Source organism: Clarias gariepinus, chromosome 2, assembly GCF_024256425.1.
Source record: "Clarias gariepinus isolate MV-2021 ecotype Netherlands chromosome 2, CGAR_prim_01v2, whole genome shotgun sequence".
In the NCBI taxonomy this organism is placed as follows: domain Eukaryota; kingdom Metazoa; phylum Chordata; class Actinopteri; order Siluriformes; family Clariidae; genus Clarias; species Clarias gariepinus.
Window position 1 is genome coordinate 24,860,755 of NC_071101.1, and position 19,858 is coordinate 24,880,612.

Sequence of the window (19,858 nt, forward strand, 5' to 3'; positions counted from 1 at the left end):
GGGATATAAATATGATGTTGCACACATGTCACTAACATGAAAAAGCCAGATGGTAAACACATGGTTACAGAAACAGAATACCTGTGGTTCGAATTGGACATGTACATGGACGAATCTTAGAGTGTAAAGGCGTTGTAAATGTTCTGCATGGAGGAGCAGACCAGGATCCCTATTTAATTTCAGCACTGCAGGAAGAAGCTCACTGATGATTTTTCTTCTAGACAGGGATCATAAAAAGAAAAACATTCTATATAAAATATATAATTTGCTATAGGATGTTCAGTTCAGCGTCCCTCGTGATCCAAGTAAAAATTAAATACCATCTAGCTTTAAATAGTGCTTGGTGATTTGCTCCATTAATTTAGTTAATTTAAATCAAAGGAACAGCATGCTGCTGGACTTGTAGCAAAAGATTTAAATATCTCTTTAGACATGTGGAATTTGTCCAGGTTTGAAAAGTCAAATGAACAAATTATTTAAAACATAATTTAGCATTCCATCCTAAGCGATAATGTCTGGTCTGTAATGTCTGTTTTGTCATTGATGACTTCAGTGTGTTTAATAGATGAAGCAGGCAACTAGGTGTTTAGTTTTTTGTTAGCATCATGCTAGGCAGATAATTTAGGTGAGTAGTTTCGATTTTCCATCCAACTGTATAGACAGTGTTTTAAAAACAAATATGACGGTACTGTATATATAAATATTAGCTGATCTAAAGCTAATACTTATATATACAGTACTGTACATATAGTGTGTGTATATATATATATTATATATACATAATTTGTATTTTATGCCATGAAAGACTCCCCAAATCTTTTTGTCAAAAAGGAGAGGGTATCTGAATTGTACTAGGAGCACTAGGATTGTGAGGAGCATCAGTACAAATAATGTTTAACAAATATCCTTTAAATATTCCTTATGTAAAAGAACCAATATTTGCAATATTTGCTCACGATAGTGCTATACTTATTCTTAAATAATTTAGCACCTGGATACCTACTGTAGATTGGGTACTGTACTGGGTTGACCCCTCACCCCCCTATTTTTTTTTTTTTTTGGCGGGGGGGGGAGGGTGGACTGACATCATCATTATTATTATTTATTTATTTATTTATTATTATTTAATTTTTTTTGTCCATTCCTTGTGCGTTCAAGACATTGTGGGTAATTTGCCATGGTTTATAAAAGGTTTGTACAAGTTAATTTTTTTATGGTTTGTAAGGTAAATTCATAATAAATTTGCAGCACTGTGGCCTTGCCCCTACAGAGTCGAAGGTTCAATTCCTGCCTTGGGTCTATATGGCGTTCGCAGCTGGTGTCCGCTCATCATGCTTCGTGGATTTCCACATAACTAAATGTTGTATAATGTTTTATGTAGTATTTTTTGTGAAGGGTATTAATAATTGAGGTAAGAATAAGCATAGACATATATACTGTAGACATGATCTGTCAGAGTAATGGAGAAATGTACAATATCATACAAGCTCATACTGTCTTTCTGCATAATTACCACCAAATATGTTCCCACAGCCAATTTCTTCTTTAGCAATAACACCACGCTGCCTCTTGTATTGAGCAACACTACAGCCTACCAGTAATAAGAACACACCCTACTGATCAGGAACATTTATTTAGAAGCACCACAACCGTGCTTCCATAGATAGTTTTTCACATTATTACTAAACGCTCATGCTCTCTGACTCTGACAGCCATCTGTTAATCTTCTTTGTGGACATATAAGTACAAGATTATTTTACGATGGAACTGTATACTCATTACTGGTGACGAGACATGGATTCAACATTACAAGCCTGAGAGTAAATGACAGTGTGTGGTGTAGAATGGAAATGTCCTCAATCGCAGACCAAGAAAAAGTTCAAAAGTTAACCATCATCTGGAAAATTGAAGCTTACAGTTTTCTATGATTCCCAAGGGGCATTATTGGAACATTATCAGGTACAAGGTTTAACAATCAACAGTGCTCGCTACAGCATGATGCTTGTTGAACAGCTGAAGCCTAAATTTCAGATCAAAAAGCAGAGGAATGCTATCCAAGGGTGTTGTGAACTTGTATGGTGATGCACGTCTGCACACTTCTGCCCACACTGTCGACGCTCACTGACAGCATCCACCCTATATTCTTGATTTTGCTTCATTGAACTTGGATCTCCTGAAAGCATTGCTGTGGTCTACACGCGCAATGTGATAAGAACTCATAGTATTTGGACTAAACAGCTGTGTGGCCATAAGAAAACCACTTGTTAGTGAGACTAAAAAGAAAAAAAGCCTTACATTTTCTAGGGAACATAGAGATTGGACCAATGAAAAAAAGGTCATGTGGACTAAAGAGTTCAGATTGACCCTATTCCAGAGCAATGGGTGTGACATGGGAAGCGCATGAAGCGATACACCAATCGTGGGTATCATGGGTCATGAAGACAGAGTTATGATCTAGGATTGCTTAAGTTCATCCGATTCTAGATTCAGCATCGTTATGTGCCATTAAAATTAAATAAGCTGATGACCTGAATGACCAGGTTATTATTGGAGTTTCTTTTTCTTTTACAAAAATTGTAAAATCCTGAAATTGTAAAATAATCTTATTTGTACACTTTGAAATGATCACTGTTTTACTGCACATGACATGGCTTGTACTCTAATGATTGCTCGATTTTTGATTGTTATAAGCTATGCCCTACAGTATAAAGTGCATATGTGTCCCCTATACCCTAAAAACACCTGTAATGCATTTGTCTTAGGTTTCTATTTGCATAAATCCACAAAGTGTTTGAACTGTACTTTGATCAGCTGTAAAAGTGTGGGCCTCCCACAGGACATATGATAAAGCTTTACACATAAGAGTATTAAAACTTACCAAGTAAAAATATCACTTTGTAATTTTCATATGCAGCTGCTTCTAAAAAGGAGCTCAGATACTGTAGCAGTAACAGCAAAAAGGGAGGTTCATTGTATACAGTCTATCTGAAACTTTGGGGTTTATATTGTTTACAGTAGAAACAGTCCTGCACTTTGGCATAGACAAGAGAACAGAGCATGCATCAGATTTGTTTTATTTGTCTTGGAACCTTCAGAAGTACGTAAAAATGTTTACTTTCTTTGCTATAAAAGAGATTTGAAGCAGTACTCAGGGTTTAGTCTCTTGCCCACACAGCCATACCGTATAAAATCAAAGTACAAGTTCCAATGTTGAGATCTTGTACCATTCACTTGTACTGCTAATGTTAAGTGACTAGTAGTAAATAAGGCGATTAAATTCATGTAGATAAAGCTACACTTACGTAGATAAAATCAGTCATTTGACTTCTGTCAAATCAGTCACTGAAAATGACACTTTAGGAGTCGGGTATGAATCTTACTTAAATGTGTGAAATGTAAACTACTGTATGAGGGTGAGTCGAAAATTATTCACACTCTGGCTGTAGAATTAATTTTAATTAACTTTTAAATAAGGAAAATATATGCTTTATGACCTTAAAAAGAAGTTTTTGCAAAGTGTCAACAGTGTGGACAGAAGTGTGCGAACCTGCATTGTCATGCAAGATCACAGCGCCCTTGTATACAGTAGCAATTCTCTGCATTTAAGTTTAGGCTTCCGCTCCTCAATAAGCACCTCACTGTAAAGAGCACTGTTTAACTGTGTTTAACCTTTTTCCTGATCATGTTCCAATACTGGCCCTTGTGAATCTGAAACAACTGTAAGGTTTTATTTTTTCAGTTGATTAACTTTTTGAACTTTTCCTTGGACACGATTGAGGAGGTTTCCGTTCTATACTCTGCCGTTTACTCTCAGGCTCGTAGTGATGAATCAATGTCTCGTCACCAGTAATGACTCTCTTTAAGAAACTTTTACCTTCCTTGGAGTATCGGTCCAAATTTTGTTTCCAGATATCCAAATGCTTCTGTTTATGCTCTTTTCTGAGTTGTTTTGGGAGCAGGTACACCCTCAGACCACAAAAAAAGGAATCACTGCACCCTGTAAAATCACAAATGGGCATTATTTTTTACCTCGTATACAGTAACACTTTCACACCTGCACAGCAGAAGCATTAAATGAAAAGTGCTAATAAGACAGTGCCCGGAGTGGGGATAATTTTTGACTCACCCTGGTGTTTACTTGCAGTTCCTATCAGCTTTTATCAGCAAATGTCTTTAATTATTTGACTTGATCTCATTCGGAGAATATGACAAATAGATCATCTACAATAACTGACACAATTGCATTCCAAGAATACAGTGATAAAAATGGTTTCATAAATTTCTTTTTATAATAATAACATTAGGTGGATCAAGAATGTGGACTTTGGGCCTCCGAGTGGCGCAGTGGTAAAGCGCTCGCCCTATCATCCGGAGGTCGCTGGTTCAAACCCCGGGTGATGCTGTTTTCCTCTCACAGCCGGAGGCACAGAGAGAGCTGATTGGCCGAGCTCTCTCAGAGGGGAGGGATGAGAGGTATTTGTGCTCCCACATTAGTCACGGCACTACAGCCAATCAGGGGCGTCTGTGAGCTCGCGCACACGGAAGGAGCGGCTAGCGCTTTCCTCCGAGTGTGTAACTCCGCCCCTAACGGTGCGTGAGCGAGCAGTTCGAAAAGATGCGGTCGGCTCGCGTCACGTGGTTCGGAGGAAACACGGGATAGCTTTCGTCCTCCCGACTGAGTGGTTGTACTAGCCTTGATGTGTGTGGGAGCCCCCTAGTGACGGGGAGTAATTGGCCACGACTAGATTGGGGAGAAAATCGGTGAAAAAAAGAATTGGACAGGACTAAATTTATATATATATATATAAAAAAAAAAAAAAAAGAATGTGGACTTTAAAAAAAAAAATGCATTGCATCATGGACTTAATGTAATACCTTAATGTAATGCCTTTGCCAAGAAGCTGTAACTTAGACATATGTTTTGGATCACTTTTCTGCTCTAAAATCCACAGACTAAGTCCACAAAAATGATTCATTGACATGAAGTATCGGGATAATCGAGAGGTCCCTTTACCTGAAACTCCCTAAAAACCTGTGGGTGAGCTGAACAGGAGAGAGAGTGGTACTGATTGAAGCGTGAAGCATATTTATGCATGAAAAATATTATAAATCAAAGCATGGAAAATATATAGTGTTTATCCATAAGTATGTGAGTATGTACAAGTATGTATCCATAAATGGTATGTACATACAGGTTTTTGTGGGGTGGTGTGTATATTGAAAAGTGATGTAGCTCTCTATGACATGATCTCTGCCCTTTTTTCCTGTCGAAACATTTTGAATGTCTTTTTTTTTTTTTTTTTGGGCCGCCGGTTTATTTACTGCACTTTATTGTAAATACTTACTGTATTATCCAGTGTGACCCCACACACATTCTGCTAAGGAGGACAGAAGAAAAGTGAGAGAGGGATAAAAGCGAGGTAGAAGGCACAACAACAGGGCAACTGCCTACAACAACAGGGCAGTGTGTTTCTGCCTGATTTGATTACATTCCACAGAGTGTGTTTTGAGATTCTGTTCTTGTGGCAGGAAGGCAAAAGTTGGTGGGAGACACCTCCCACTGACAGTGGAGGGGTAGGCTGGGGTTTATAAATAAAAATAAATAAAAAAAGGAATCGTTCCTTATCAAAGTTCTATATTCCCCAGCGGCCCCACAATACTAAACGGATACTATTTAGAATACTTCAGAATACTAAACACGATTTGGAGTTTTTCGGCCCCGTCTCATCATGAGCCCAGAGCAGAGGTGAAGCTGGGGAGAAACACACTGTTTCATAGCTATGATGTCCTGGGTGTGTTTGCATGTGATTGAGAATGTTCAGCTGTCGGGGTGGAGCAATGCTAAGCATTCTCCCATTTTCTCTTCTCTCTCTTCTCTATCCTCAGGGCTTTATGGCTTTGTAATAAGCAAGCAATTTGAATGTATTATGTGCTCGAAACCCTGAGTAGCGCAAGTCTTTAATGAAGCCTCCTCCGAATGAATCTCTCTCTTACTAATTAACTGGGTGTTCCACATTGAGACAAGAACAATCAACCAGGTTCCACTGAATTTCGGCGAAATTTAGGTCCACCTTAAAACATCCGACCGTGTAACGGGAATGTAATTGCGAAGGAGTTCTATGGAAAGAATGGAAGGCCGTGAAAGAAAAGGGGGTTGTAAAGGAGAGCCATGCGTGATAGTGCTGGAGGATGTTCTACTTTTATAGAGTATTTTTAGAGTGAAAGGAGCTGGGTGGCTTTTTATTTCTTTCCTCGAGACAAGGGCAAGATTTATCATTTCTGTCAGCAAGCAAGGCCTAACACTACAGCAGCCCCCCAAAATACCCATACTTCTCAAAAGCTAAACATTAACACAGATATTTCCTTCCCTCTCTCATGCACATTTTGATCTCTTTTTAGGCAGAAAAAAATTAAACCACCGTTTCCAAGTACATCATCGATCTTTTCTTGTATAAACATAATTTGACCCAGATTCTGGGTGTCTCCGGTGTGCTGCGGGTCATTCATTCTGGTTAGGTTTAGCCGCAGTGTCACGATTTCCCAGTGTTCTCCAGAAATGGAGTCATGCAAGAAGATTCCTTGTCGCTTTTCATCATTTAGCTTTTTACCCATCAATCAGGGAGCGTCAAGGTTAACTTGTGCTTCCTCTGGGACACACTTATGAAACTAGCCAAGCACATCATCTTTAACCGCCGTTCATGCTGGACCACAGTGCAGGACAAAGCATACACATGCTTAAAAAGTGCAATTAGCTAGTGTTTCCTCACAATATCCAACCCAGAGAGCATGACCTGCTTTGATGCCAATTTTAGTTTTCTTAAACAGAGAGCTGTGGCATAACTAGGATCGCTTTCATCCTCTTAACACCCAAAATAAACTTTAAGACAGAAATCAAATTCTGCCCTTACAAGTTGAAGTAGGTTGTGCTAATCTTGATTACAGCATGTGTTAAACTAACCGTGTAGAACACTGTATTGTAAAAGGTGGTGGTGATTTGTTGTACATGGCTTCTTCTGAACATTCCGATTATATTATTATTATTTTTTATTTATTTATTTTTACTGTTCCCAATAAAGGGGTAGTTTACCAGAAGGGTGATTCTGTTGCAGATGGTTCACCAGATGCATGAGGTCCAAGGTGATTTTATCTTTTTTTTTTTTTATGCATTTATTTTTTCACCTTGCATTTTGGCCACGATGTTGTGTGGCTCATGAATTGGGATCTGCTGCTGACCAGTCAGTCTTTTTGCTGTGTACACAATTCACTGCACTGTGGCGTTTTAAGCAGAGGGAGGCTAAGTTGAAGCGCACACACACCTTTTGGATGAGGTTGATATGTTCTCAGTGGTGTTTGTGGAACGGAAACAAAACGGGTTAAGAGAACTTTTTTTGGAAAAACATTCCCCTTTTTTTTTTAATTATTAATAAAAATTTTTAAGAGAGTTGTGCTTATTTTCTTCTGAGATCTTTATGGGAATACGAGTGTACAGATGGCATTTAACAGGCTACACAGGCAATACTGTATAACTAAAATAGAGTACTTTTCAGTTTCCTCCCAGTGACCAGGAGTTTGTTGTGATTCTGTAAATCAGACATTTTTAGGATGAATACAAATATAACATTTAATAATCACTTCAGTGATGGTCCTTAATAGTTTACAGTTCCAGTTGGAAAGGTGAGAAGTTGAAAAGATGCAGCATGTAATTTTCTTATCCTGGCTGCTGTGATTTCACAGCATTTCTTGTCAATCAAACATGTTTAGAATAGCCGGCATTTAGATTGGCCTGATGGACTAATTCAGCTGTTTTGTTTTAGGTAAATTTCTTTCTTATAGCTGGCAATGTTTAATATAACACTGAAGTGTTGTACAATGGAATATCATTATCATACAATCATTGTTTGACTCGGAAATCTGAGTTTGTTAATAAGAGCAATTTAACTGTAGTTTGTCTTGCAGCTGCACTCTGCAAGGGAAACGTAATTGTTGTTTTTTTATGGGGAAACTTTTCTATTTTCATTGTAATATGTAATATTTTCCATCACTGTTTTTTCAACACCATTTTATTAATTTATTTTATTTTTTTTAATAACGGGTGTTGTGTAAAGCATTTCTAAACCAAGTGTGTCTATAAAGGCAGTGGCATACTGTTCTTACTGTAGCATGCACTAATCTGATCTGGCTTTAAACGTCCTTGCAACTGCATTTCTCCACTTTTTTTTACAGACTTGTCTAGGTTTTTTTTTATACAGTATTCTGCAAATTGTGTCCCTCTGTCTAACTTAAGCAGAAAGCAGACACAAAGTGGAGTGCTGGCTGAGCAGCAGGTTTAAACAGTACCGAGTGAAAACTGAGAGGAGAGTCAGCTCATTGCTCAGCACAGTCTCATATGATCCAGTGCAAGGACACTGATTAATCAGAGAGTATTTTTAAATTGAGTGATGTGTGGGACAGCTATATTTATCCCTCTGAAATGGTGAACTGCCTCTGTGTTCGCCAAGTTTTCTGAACATCTGGAAAACCAAGACTTTGCACAGCTCCATGTTCTCTGTCTGTTCTTTATAGCCGCCTATTAAACCATCAGCATTTTTCAACATTCTGAAGGTGAAATGGTCTCCCATGTTTTTTTTTTTTGATCATGATGTTTTTGAGTACATGCTGACGTTGTAATTATAGTGCTGCATCTCGTCCTGCCACCTACTGCCATACAGAACCTGATCATTTTTGAGGCTACAGTGTCAATTAAAATCACTTTACGGTGTGTTGTTATGAAGGGTGATTAATGCTGGCTTTACATTAAGGCCAACAAATTTAGGGTTGTTTTAATTAAGCCCCCTGTATAGTCAGATGCTGCTAATGCCGGTGAATGGGGGTTATTAATAGCATTTGCTATGCTTGCTGTAACATATTTGTTTCAAAAGACCTGTGATTACCTGAGCATGACACCGATGACAGGCTGCATGACATGACTGTAGTCCTTTATGGACATCAGTATAATTAGGATGAGATTGATTTCTTTGGAAAGATGTCTCTCAAGTACTGTAGATGGAGGATATAAACTGCCTGGCCAAAAAATAGGCACTGTTGGGACTTAAATAGTATATAATTATAATTTAGAGCCCTTATTTGGATATGCCAACAATTATCTTTACTCTAATTAATGCAGTGAGTAGCTTTTTATTTCTTAAACGACCATCCGAGAAGAGGTATGGAAAAGCTATTACTGTGTTTCAGAAGGGGTTAAATTATGAAATTGCATCAAGCAGAGAAAAAACAACTAAGGTGATGGCTGAAGTTACTGGACTTGGGTCAAGAACTCTCCAATGCATTATTAAAACCTGGAAGGACAGTGCTGAACTGTCAACTTTACTTAAGAAAAAAAGAGATTTATTGTGATCAGAGATTACCTCACTTGAAGTTACAACATTTAAAATCAACAGTGGAAATGTTTGCTATGTTTAAAAATGGAAGTACACACAAGGCAAAAACTCTCAGGATTGAGACTAAACAGGTGTGTGCATAAGAAAACTGCGTGTTATTGAGACTAATCAGATAAAAAGATTAGACTATGCAGCAATAGAAGCGATACATCCATTATTCATAGTGGGCACTGTTCAGGTCCCTGGGGAAAGTGTTATGATCTGGGGTTGCTTCAGTGGGTCAGGTCTAGGCTCAGCAATATTATCTGACAATGAAATGAAGTCATCTATTGACCCGAGTGACCAGGTTATCACTTCAGTGCACCCCCCTCCCTCCCCTCCCCTCCCCTCCCCCTTATGGCACTAGCATTTTAGGACTCAAATTGTGAGGGTGGTTCTGGGAGCATGAGGAAACGTTTTCACATGGGTTGGTTACCACTGAGTTCTGACCCGCACCCTATTGAAAGTTCTGTGTGCTGGAGAAAACTTTACAGAGTGGTATGACTTTTCTGGCCCAATGGCAATGCAACTGGAAGCTTAAAGCGATCCAATGAAATGTTATTGTGTGTGACTGTTTTTTGTGCCAGGCAGTGTATGTAGTAATTATAATAGATTTGCACTGTACAAGTGTAAAAGTCTTTGCGCTGTATGCATAATTATACTATTATACTACATATTACTTACACCTCAATTTAAGGCAAAGAAATGGTTTTATGCTTTATTTTGGCAATTCAGTTTGTTCCTGATGATCTGTCGTTTACATGGCCATAACATCTCGGTGGGAATTTCTCATAAAAAGTGTCTCTCCTTTGACAGGTACGTTTAAATGTCGTCTAGTCTGTGTTTTATGGTTCCGCATTTTAGACTCCATTAGTACTCGGATTTAGTTTCAGTGGGAACCGATAATAAAAAACAAGCATCTCTTGGAGTGTTTTTATGATATAGAAAAAAGCATAAAAACCTGTCTTTTCCCCCCTATTGAACATAATGGCATTTTTACCTTTGACAGCTCAGATTTGGATATTTTGTTGCTTGAATATCTTCTTGTCATTTTATCAAAGGAGATACAGATGTATTACTGGAGTTTTCTAAAGGTACTCCAGTAATAATTACATTAGTCAACATCCTTGAGTACACCTAATCCAATCCAAATATGGCTTTCGGCTTCACATACTACCTTAATATCTTCTCTTTCAGTAATGATTTACAGCTGTAAACAGGTTGTTCTTAGCCATGGAAATTTCTTTGATACTGTAAATGACAGAGCAAATTATGAACATACAGTATGAAAGGAAAGAGTGCTATGTGAGACGTAGGCTGAGTGAATACATGACCAGGTAAGTGGACTAAAAGCAGAACATTTTGTGGATGAGTCCTGTAATCAGCCTCTTTGCTTTTATTTACTCAGCACTGACCAAATTGAGCCTCATCTAGTTTAATTAAGATCTCCTGCATGGAGCAATATCTCTTTAATGATCACTGATGTTAATACCTGATGAAGACTGAGTCAGGTTTAAAGAAAAGCAACTACTGTACTGTAGCAGGAAAGAAAAATATCAGCTTAACTAGTGAAACTGAACTGAAGAAAAATAAAAGATGCAGCTTGTCCAACTGTAATCTCTCTTACTTGTTTTTCTCATAATACCTCTATTTTTTCTATCGCTGTTTTTTTTTTTTTCTTTTTTGCAAGAAATGAGAAAAGATTCATTCTCTAACTCTTCCTACGACTTTTTCATTTGCATATGTTTGCATGCTAATTGTTATGGAAAATTATGTGCAAACTCTGCCTTATTAAATGTATTTGAGATTCATGCACAACCCAGGAGGCATTTACATACTTCAAAGATTAGCACATCAGTGTGTACCCTGACCCTTTGCTTGTTTTAAATCTTATTAAGGCTTATTAAAATCTTATGGATATGTGAATGGAATGTTAATTCTAGTGTAAGTCGGTTTTTTTTTTTTTACCTCATTATTATTATTATTATTATTATTATTATTTTATTTTTATTTTTTTATGATTTTTTTTTTTATGTTTTCCTGCCCAGAGACTCTGCAGACCACTAATGAGGGAATCACTAAGTCCTGAGGATTTTATACATGCTTTTAAACAAGTTTTTGGTCAGTAGATTGGTGGGTGGATTAGTGTGAGTGGGTGTACATACAGTACAGTTAAACCTTGGATTGCGAGCATAATTTGTTCAGGAAATGTGTTAATCCAAATCCTTTTAATCCAAATCACTCGTATATCAAAGCGATTTTACTCCATAAGAAATAATAGAAACTCAAAATATTTATATGATAAATAATTAATGCATAATATAAAGTAAACCTGCACTTTACTTTATATACAGTAGGTATCTGGGAATTTGCACATCAACTTCTGCTTCAAACTATGTATGTACTGTATGTATATGTACAGTATGCATATAAATAAAACATGCCAACAAATTGCAGCACAAGCCTGCACACAGTCACAGGGAGCATCAACCTTCATAAGTCAGTGTGCAAAAAGCCATTGTTCTGTGTATGTTGGGAGCTGTGCAAATGCTGCTATTCCGACCATCTTCGCTATTTCATCATGGACAGCAAGTTAGAACACAGAGCAATCATAGACATTATTCATCAAGTTTATGGCAAAACTACAGTACAATGAGTCATTTGAGGTCACTTGAGTGGCAAGAAATTCAAAAGCAGAACATCAATGGAAGACAAGAGATCAGGAAGAGCTTCAATAAGCTCAACCCCCCAAAAATTTCTAAACCATTCAGCAACTTGTGCTTCATGATCGTTGGAGAACAATCCACAACATTGAAGATGTGCCATGTTGCCGCCAAGTTCCTGCCCCAGGTTGCTGATTTGGGAGTCTGCCAAAAACTATATCAGCGTGTCGTGGTTGACCCGTCCATCATGTCGAGGACAATTACTGGGGACGAAATTTGGATTTATGGATACGACCATGAGATGGAGCAATAGTCTTTACAGTGTTAGAGCCCATCATCTTCATGACCGAAAAAAACGAGGCAGATCCGCAGCTCGACCAAGTGCATTTTCATCGTCTATTTTAACATCCGTGGCATTGCCCAGCAAGAATTTGTCTCCAGGGGCCAGACCCTTAATAGCGAATCCTATGCGTCCGATGGAGGACATACAAGTTAATCTTGTACATTTTTGAAACCCAACACTTTTTGAAAAATGTGTCTGTACAGTATGTGTGTTTTTTATGCATGTGTGTAGATATGCATCTACAGTATGTGTGTGTATATTTAGTCAGCCAAAAAAATTTTTACACACTTTAACATGAAAAATTAATAATGCAACTATCAACATCTTTAAAGGAAACATAGTACTACACGTTGCTGCCATAATTAAATTCAAGGTTTAAAAAAGGGCATAAATAACAACTGTTGAAGTGTGTATAAATTTTTTTTTTTTGGCAAACATTGTATACTTTATATGTACTGTATGTATATGTATGTTTTGTGTTTTCTCATGTGTACTGTATATACGCTACCAGTAAAGTTTGGATTTATTACATTCTAAACCCATAATGCATTTATTTTTAAAAACTATGAAATGACAAGGCAAAAGATGTACAGTAAAAGTATGCGAATAAATGATGCATGTGTCTTAGAAACTCTAGGTGTTTTTCTTTCCTTAACCCTGTTTCAAAGAAGTTTATTTAGCAGCAATTTTGTTCTGCTCATGTGTATTTATTTATTTATTTATTTATTTATTTTTTAAACACCTCTGATTAAGAAACTGCAATAACACTTCTATTTCATGCTGCCCAAATGCAGCTGGTACGAAGGCTGATATTTATTATGGGACACTGATTTTTTTTTTTTTTTTTTTAAACCACTTTTTTTTTGTGGGGTTGCATAACAGGGGCTATGCATTTATGTAAGAGGAAGGTTTGCATACTTAAATTGATGTCATTTACTGCAAATTACCAAAAATCAAACTACCAAAATGGCCTTTTAATAGTTCCTTTCACAGTTGAAGGAAATTGACACACAAATGTATGGGGGTATTAGTGATGCTGAGTGCACCAACAAAGCAGGAATAGTTTTTTGATTTTTTTTTTTCTCGCTAACCTTGAAGCCGTTTTAGAGGGTGTTGAATGTTATACGTTTCTCATTCAACCATTATTGCTGGTGCTTTCTTAGCCATTGCAGCTGTACATTACACGCAGTGTGATCGGTGGCCACCTCAGAATCATGTACAGGGGTCAGAAACAACAGGGTGCGCACTCTGCCAAAACACCCACCCACACATACAGTGCACAAGGAGTGCACAGGCTCTGCCCTCTGCTATTGTTACTGCAGTGAGCCACCGCACAGCAATCCATTCCAGATGGCTCCAGCTTACACAGGCCAATTGAATTGTCCATATTTACAGTACAACAGCAGCCTCCCAAAAGCAAGGTTTGTTGTGGTGTTTCCTTCATCATAAAACCCACCCCTTTAGAATAATAACAGCATAACTTAATACATGTTCTTCTGTTCTGGCTTTGCAATGATTAAGGAAGATGCCCTGGAGGATGCACTGGAGAGACACTTAAAGGCTAAGTTTGAAAGCAGAGCTTTTCTGTATGTGACATCAGTTATTGGACATCTTTATTGCAGGCAGGTTTTCTAATTAGTCTAAGAAGCAGCAGTGCAGTCTTTAAACAGGAGCATTTGTAGGGAGTAAGCTTTAACTTTGACATTTTCATACTAAGAAACTTTAACCTTATTTAGTCTTAATGATACACTGTTTTCTCTTAATCGTGAGACAAATCCTCTTGCTTGAATAGCTGGTATAGTGACTAGTGTATGTGTTGGGAAGGTTTTTATATTAATGATCTACATAATTCTTTTCATGGCTTTTAATACACGTTGTAAGCGCTACTGTACCTGGCCATAAAAAGCTTCTTACTCTTCTTACGTACGATTTTATTCAATCACCTTTAGCCTTTATTCTAGCACACAATGTAGCGGCCAGTTCTTGGCAATTCACAATTTGACTATTTGAATATGAAATATGCCCATTCCATCAGGGAGGAAAAACGCCATTGATGTAATAAACTGAATATTCAGTACATTCAAGTCATCAGCAGATATTTTATTGCCACATAATGATCCTGAGCAACCCCAGACCTGACCCACTCCACACTGCTTCTAGGTTCTTGTACAGTGGGCATTACTGTATGTACTGTATGATTGGTGCATCCCTTCTTACCTACTGCTCTGGAATAGGGTCAATCAGAACTCATCAGGTCACATGACCTTTTTCTATTGCTCCAATGTCTAACCTTTTTGCTCTCTGGGAAATAAGACGTTTTTTTCTGATTAGTTTTATCAACAAGTGTTTTTTCTATTTATTTGTTTATTTTTTTGATTGTTTATTATGTGCATACAGCTGTTTAGTCCCAATCATGTGCGTTTTTATCACATTGTGGGTATTTGGTTTCTTATGTTTTTGTTTTTCTTACGGGAAAGAAGATTCATGCAGTATTTGCAGATCTTTAATAAATCAAATGCAAAAAATTAAAATAAAAAGAATTAATTTGTAAACAGATTGTGTGAATGCTTTGGCTAAATAACATTAAGAAATCAGTTTTTTTTGTGGAATAACCCCGAGTTTGCATTTGCAGCTTTCCTGTGTTTTGGCATGCTCTCCATTGGTTTTTCAACATTGCTGTTGGGTAACTTTATACCACTCTTTTTGCAAAAAAGCAAACAGCTCAGCTTTGCTTGATGGTTTATGACCATTCATCTTCTTTTTTGATGACATTCCAGAAGTTTTCTGGAGTAAATTGCAGTGGTCTCTTATTTTTTGTTCTTCATGCCTTTAAACAAGTCAGCCTGGCACCAACAGCGATGCCAGTGTCAACCTAACTGAAACCACAAATGTCCCTGTTGTACTGTTGATGCGACCAATTATGAGGAAAGCATACATTTGGTCTATTTTGTGCAGGCATGCTTGTGTAGACAGACGCTGTAAGAAAGGTCTGCACTTGTAAACGAGTCATCGTCTTATGTATCACACAAGCTCAGTTTAAAATTACAAGGGAGAGTCTTTTGGTAATTACCGTAAAAGAACGCCTCACCCTCCTACCTTTCACACTTTCTCACTCCACACCAGACGGCCTCTCTATCCGCCATGTCCAATCCGAGTCGTGTGTCACTGTCCGTCTGCTGCTGCATTCCATCGGGGTGTGAAATATCGGTGGGGGTGGTGTGTAAATGAACTTCACATCTGGTGAATAATGGCTCAGCAGGTCCCCTATGTGTTTGAGTGAAAGTTAAAGAATCATCCAGCGACATTATCACCACTTCAGACTGTGTGGGTGTGCACGTCTGAGTGTGTGTGTGTTATAATCTTTTATAAGACAGTAGGCGATGGCACTGAGGGAATGCAGTCATTCATTGGTGTGGCCCATGAACAAATCTGATATCAGAGAAAATCCATCTCACTCCGTTTCCACCTCTAGTCCTAGATTAGTGGTGCCAGACGTGTCTCATTTTTATACAAAGCACGTTTCGGCCCACCAATATTTATACCTCATGTTATCACTAAGCTCAGAGTGGTGAGACATTCTGGATTTCATGTGAACTGTGGACCTTTTTACCTCCAAATTTAACAGCAGAGATTTGGTTCTCTCCACTTGCACAGCCTCCTTAAGCCTTACTGATCAGCAATCCTATCTTTTCCCAGCTCCAGAAATACCCACTTATTGCTCTGCAAGACTAGGATTAAAAATCATGCCTCTGGAATCCCTGTCACATTGTTATGACCTGCACTGTAAGCTTTCACTTCTTGCTTAAAGGTTATATTATACACTTTTGCTGCTCTAACATGAATTAGCAAGCTTGTAGTAAACACTTTTTTTTTTTTCTTTTTTTTCTAAAACCCACTTTTTCCTTTAACCTTTTGTACCATCGCACAGTTAATAATCTTCTTTAAAAGAAAAAATATTACAGAAAGCCCAGTTACAGAAAGTGGAAATGAGACACAGGCTGGCGTCTGTTTGCATGTACAGGTACTGACAGCAGACTAAGAACGAACTGTTTATACCTGTCCTAATCACAGCAGTCTGTTTAAAATCTCCATATACTTGCATACTTGCATGTTATCATGCAGTTCTAATGAAACTATAGTGCATGTACTGTATAGGGAATCATTTAGTGCGACAGAAACGCATGTGACTCCTTTCAAAGTGTAAAAAGGAACATTGAACACCTAGATAACGAGCTAAATTTTATGGACCTGCAATTAATGGTCAGTCAAATCTTTTAAATCACACCACTTCCTGAGAATCATTCTCCAAATGGCGTTACTAAACTGAAGGTTAAGAGATGCAAACATTCTTTTAAAATGGAAAAATTGTTTCCGCATTGGAGTCCATTCTTTCACGCACTCCCAGATGTTTGTTGTGACGCAAATGCACATGTGCAGAATGCATGCCAGTGTTCACTCTGTGGATGAAATTGGAATTCCATAGTGATTTGATTACACACCTTGTTATTTAGTCTATTACAACTCAGGTGTTTAGGTGAAATGTATTTTTCTTAGAAAAGCTGTACCAAGGAGTTTTATGAAATTCAGCACTTATATAAGAAATAAAACCGGAATAAATTCAGCCCAGCATGAAACAAAAGGCCTAACATCCTACTGTGCCAGTGCTGATTATTAATTTTCTCTTTTTTGAGACTCGCGTTACAGGGAAACCGGAATATATGAAATGTTATACAAGGCACTTCTATTTTCTTTTATATTTATTTATATTTATAAAATATATATTTTTTTTATTTGTATTTCTTTTATATATTCCACATGTGTATGTGTGTGTGTGGGGGGGGGGGGTGTAAACAACTAACTAATTAGCCTTAGAGTATGTATTAACAAGTATGCACCGTATTAGAATGCTACTGTAACTTTAGTTTAAACCTGTAGTTGTTGCTACTGTCAGTGACTATTGCAAACTCGAACCATGCTGTTGTATAAACTGTTAACTAGTTAAACTCATTAATATTGTGACTGATGCTTCTTAATGGGTCTTTGTTTGTACTCTTGGTTAAACAGAGGTCAAGATGGTGGCCCTGTCGCTGAAGATCTGTGTGCGGCAGTGCAATGTCGTGAAGACCATGCAGTTTGAGCCCTCCACCCCAGTGTACGATGCATGCCGCATTATCAGAGAGAGGGTTCCCGAAGCCCAGACTGGACAAGGTGAGGTTACTGTGAGGGCTAACACATGGAATGGCTGGTCTGTGTTCATACCCTATGTCCAGTCACTGATATGTAATGGTACAGACATCACTAGTGAGTATTTGACACTTTGTTTTAGCCGGTGTCACATTCATATATCCAAGTTGACATAAGAAAAATTTTGTCAGTATATTTGTCCGAACTCGCTCTTTCAGTGATGTCTTTGGTTTTAGGTGTTCCAATGTATAAAACATACTTTTTGTCTGTCTGTATGTCTGTCCAGCCAGATTATGGCACAGCATCACGCAAAACTGGCTAGACAGAATTTAATGAAAGTTTTGCAGTTCTTGGATATCTGCATGAAGTTTAACCTGCACCATAAGTAAAAATGAAAATGTTGTGAAAATGTTGCGATGTTATGAACAGTTACTGTATGTGGCGGGTTTAATAATCTACTTTAAAATAAGCCACTGATAAGCGACTTACAGTAATGTGAACCAACACCTGCACCAATAGGTATTATTCTAAACTAAATATTTTTACTGGGACTATTTCATATTTTCACAGCTGAAAGAGCAGCGCTAAAAGCGAAAGTGAATTTTAAGATGATACTTAATCTTTATACGATCTACTTTTTTGATTTCTCATCAGTGATTCACCCTCCGATTACTTTTATGTATTTGGCTGACGATGAAAGAGGTACAACTTGGCCTAAGCAAGGTGTCAACATGAACTTTCCTATATCCTCTCTTTCCCATGGATTGTAATAAAATGAAATTTTATTACAGTGGATTTAAAATCTTTTCGTGAACTAGGTACAATTTGTACATATTATTCAACATTCCAGTGGATGCCATATATGTCACACCAAACAAAATTTTGTGAAATTACAGTTTAAAAAAATCAAGTTCATCTTATTTTACCTTTATTTTTTTTACTATTTTTACAAACTCTGTTCCTGTCAATGACTGACACTTCAGCTAGTATATATTATACCCAGTACTGTGCAAAAGGTTTGAGCTTCTCAGACGTCATTTTCAGAACTGTGGGAGGTAGAACTCTATCACTGCTTACATTTCTAATGTTTTTGCTTCCGTAACTTATATCTTCAGTGCATATTCAGTTATCCACATGGTCAGCTATACCCTACCATCCACATTCTGCTTTAAAAGGAATGTTTCGCTAAATTCAAATGCCATCCAGAATGCTTAGCATCAGTGTGTATACAGGATACACTGTCAAAATGTGTAAAACGTCTTAGATAACGTGTATTGATGATGAGCGGCCTAGGCAGCAACATCTCTATTTCTTTCTCAGGGTGAGCTTGATGGATTCAGGCTCCAGAAAGCTGGCAGAAGAGATAAAAATCTGTCTCGGCCACATTACTCTTCCTGGCTGTATATCTCCTTCTTCTTGAGCTTTCCTCGTTTTTCTTCACTCCGGAGATCAAACTGCCTGAGAGTCATATGAGTGGATCAGTATTTATTGAGGTTTGCGTATTCTCTGGTTGTCTTTGACAGAGCAGGGTGGTTTCAGTCTCTTCACTCTCAATACTATTATTAGACCCCAGATCTGATTTTTATCAGGCATGTGCTCTGAGGCTAATATGATTTGCCACTTCAGGTCACAATGCATTCTGCTTATCAATGCACAGGCAGGCATCGTCTGCATCACAGGCGGATTTTTATTTATTTATATATTTTTTGAAGGGACACACCTTTCGTTTTACAGTATTTGTTTTGTCAATCAGATACTTTATAAATGTTTTATACCCATCCATCATCCAGAGCATGATAATTGACTAAAGTTTACTTTGTCTCATGTCTCTGTTTTTCAGCCTCAGATTATGGCCTGTTCTTGTCAGATGATGACCCAAGGAAAGGCATCTGGTTGGAATCTGGACGTACTCTAGACTATTACATGCTCCGAAATGGGGTAACAGCATTTATACTACAACATTAACATTTCATACCATCATCTTTCCTTACTTTAATAGAATAATTTAATTTCTCTGTACATAAAAAAGCCTGTATCTTTATCTTCGACGTGATGTATCTGGCATTATTCACTCAGATTTTCTCTGTCTTAAATTGACAGGATGTCTTGGAGTACAAGAAGAAGCAGAGGCCGCAGAAGATTAAAATGCTGGACGGAGCGATCAAGACGATCATGGTGGATGATTCCAAAACCGTAGGCGAGCTGCTCGTCACCATATGCAGCAGAATTGGTGTGTGTGTGCTTCTCTTTCC

At 37.8% G+C, this 19,858-nt stretch overlaps 1 protein-coding gene across 1 annotated transcript in view; it reads left to right on the top strand.

Annotated features, from left to right (window-relative positions):
- The window catches only part of tln2b (talin 2b), a 132,294-nt gene that overhangs the window by 41,025 nt on the left and 71,411 nt on the right, over positions 1–19,858 (top strand). Inside the window, exons 3-5 of the mRNA XM_053514591.1 lie at positions 17,487–17,630; positions 19,447–19,544; positions 19,707–19,836. Coding sequence (XP_053370566.1) covers positions 17,495–17,630; positions 19,447–19,544; positions 19,707–19,836 — 364 coding nt within the window. The 5' untranslated portion in view covers positions 17,487–17,494. The remainder of the gene's footprint in view (positions 1–17,486; positions 17,631–19,446; positions 19,545–19,706; positions 19,837–19,858) is intronic.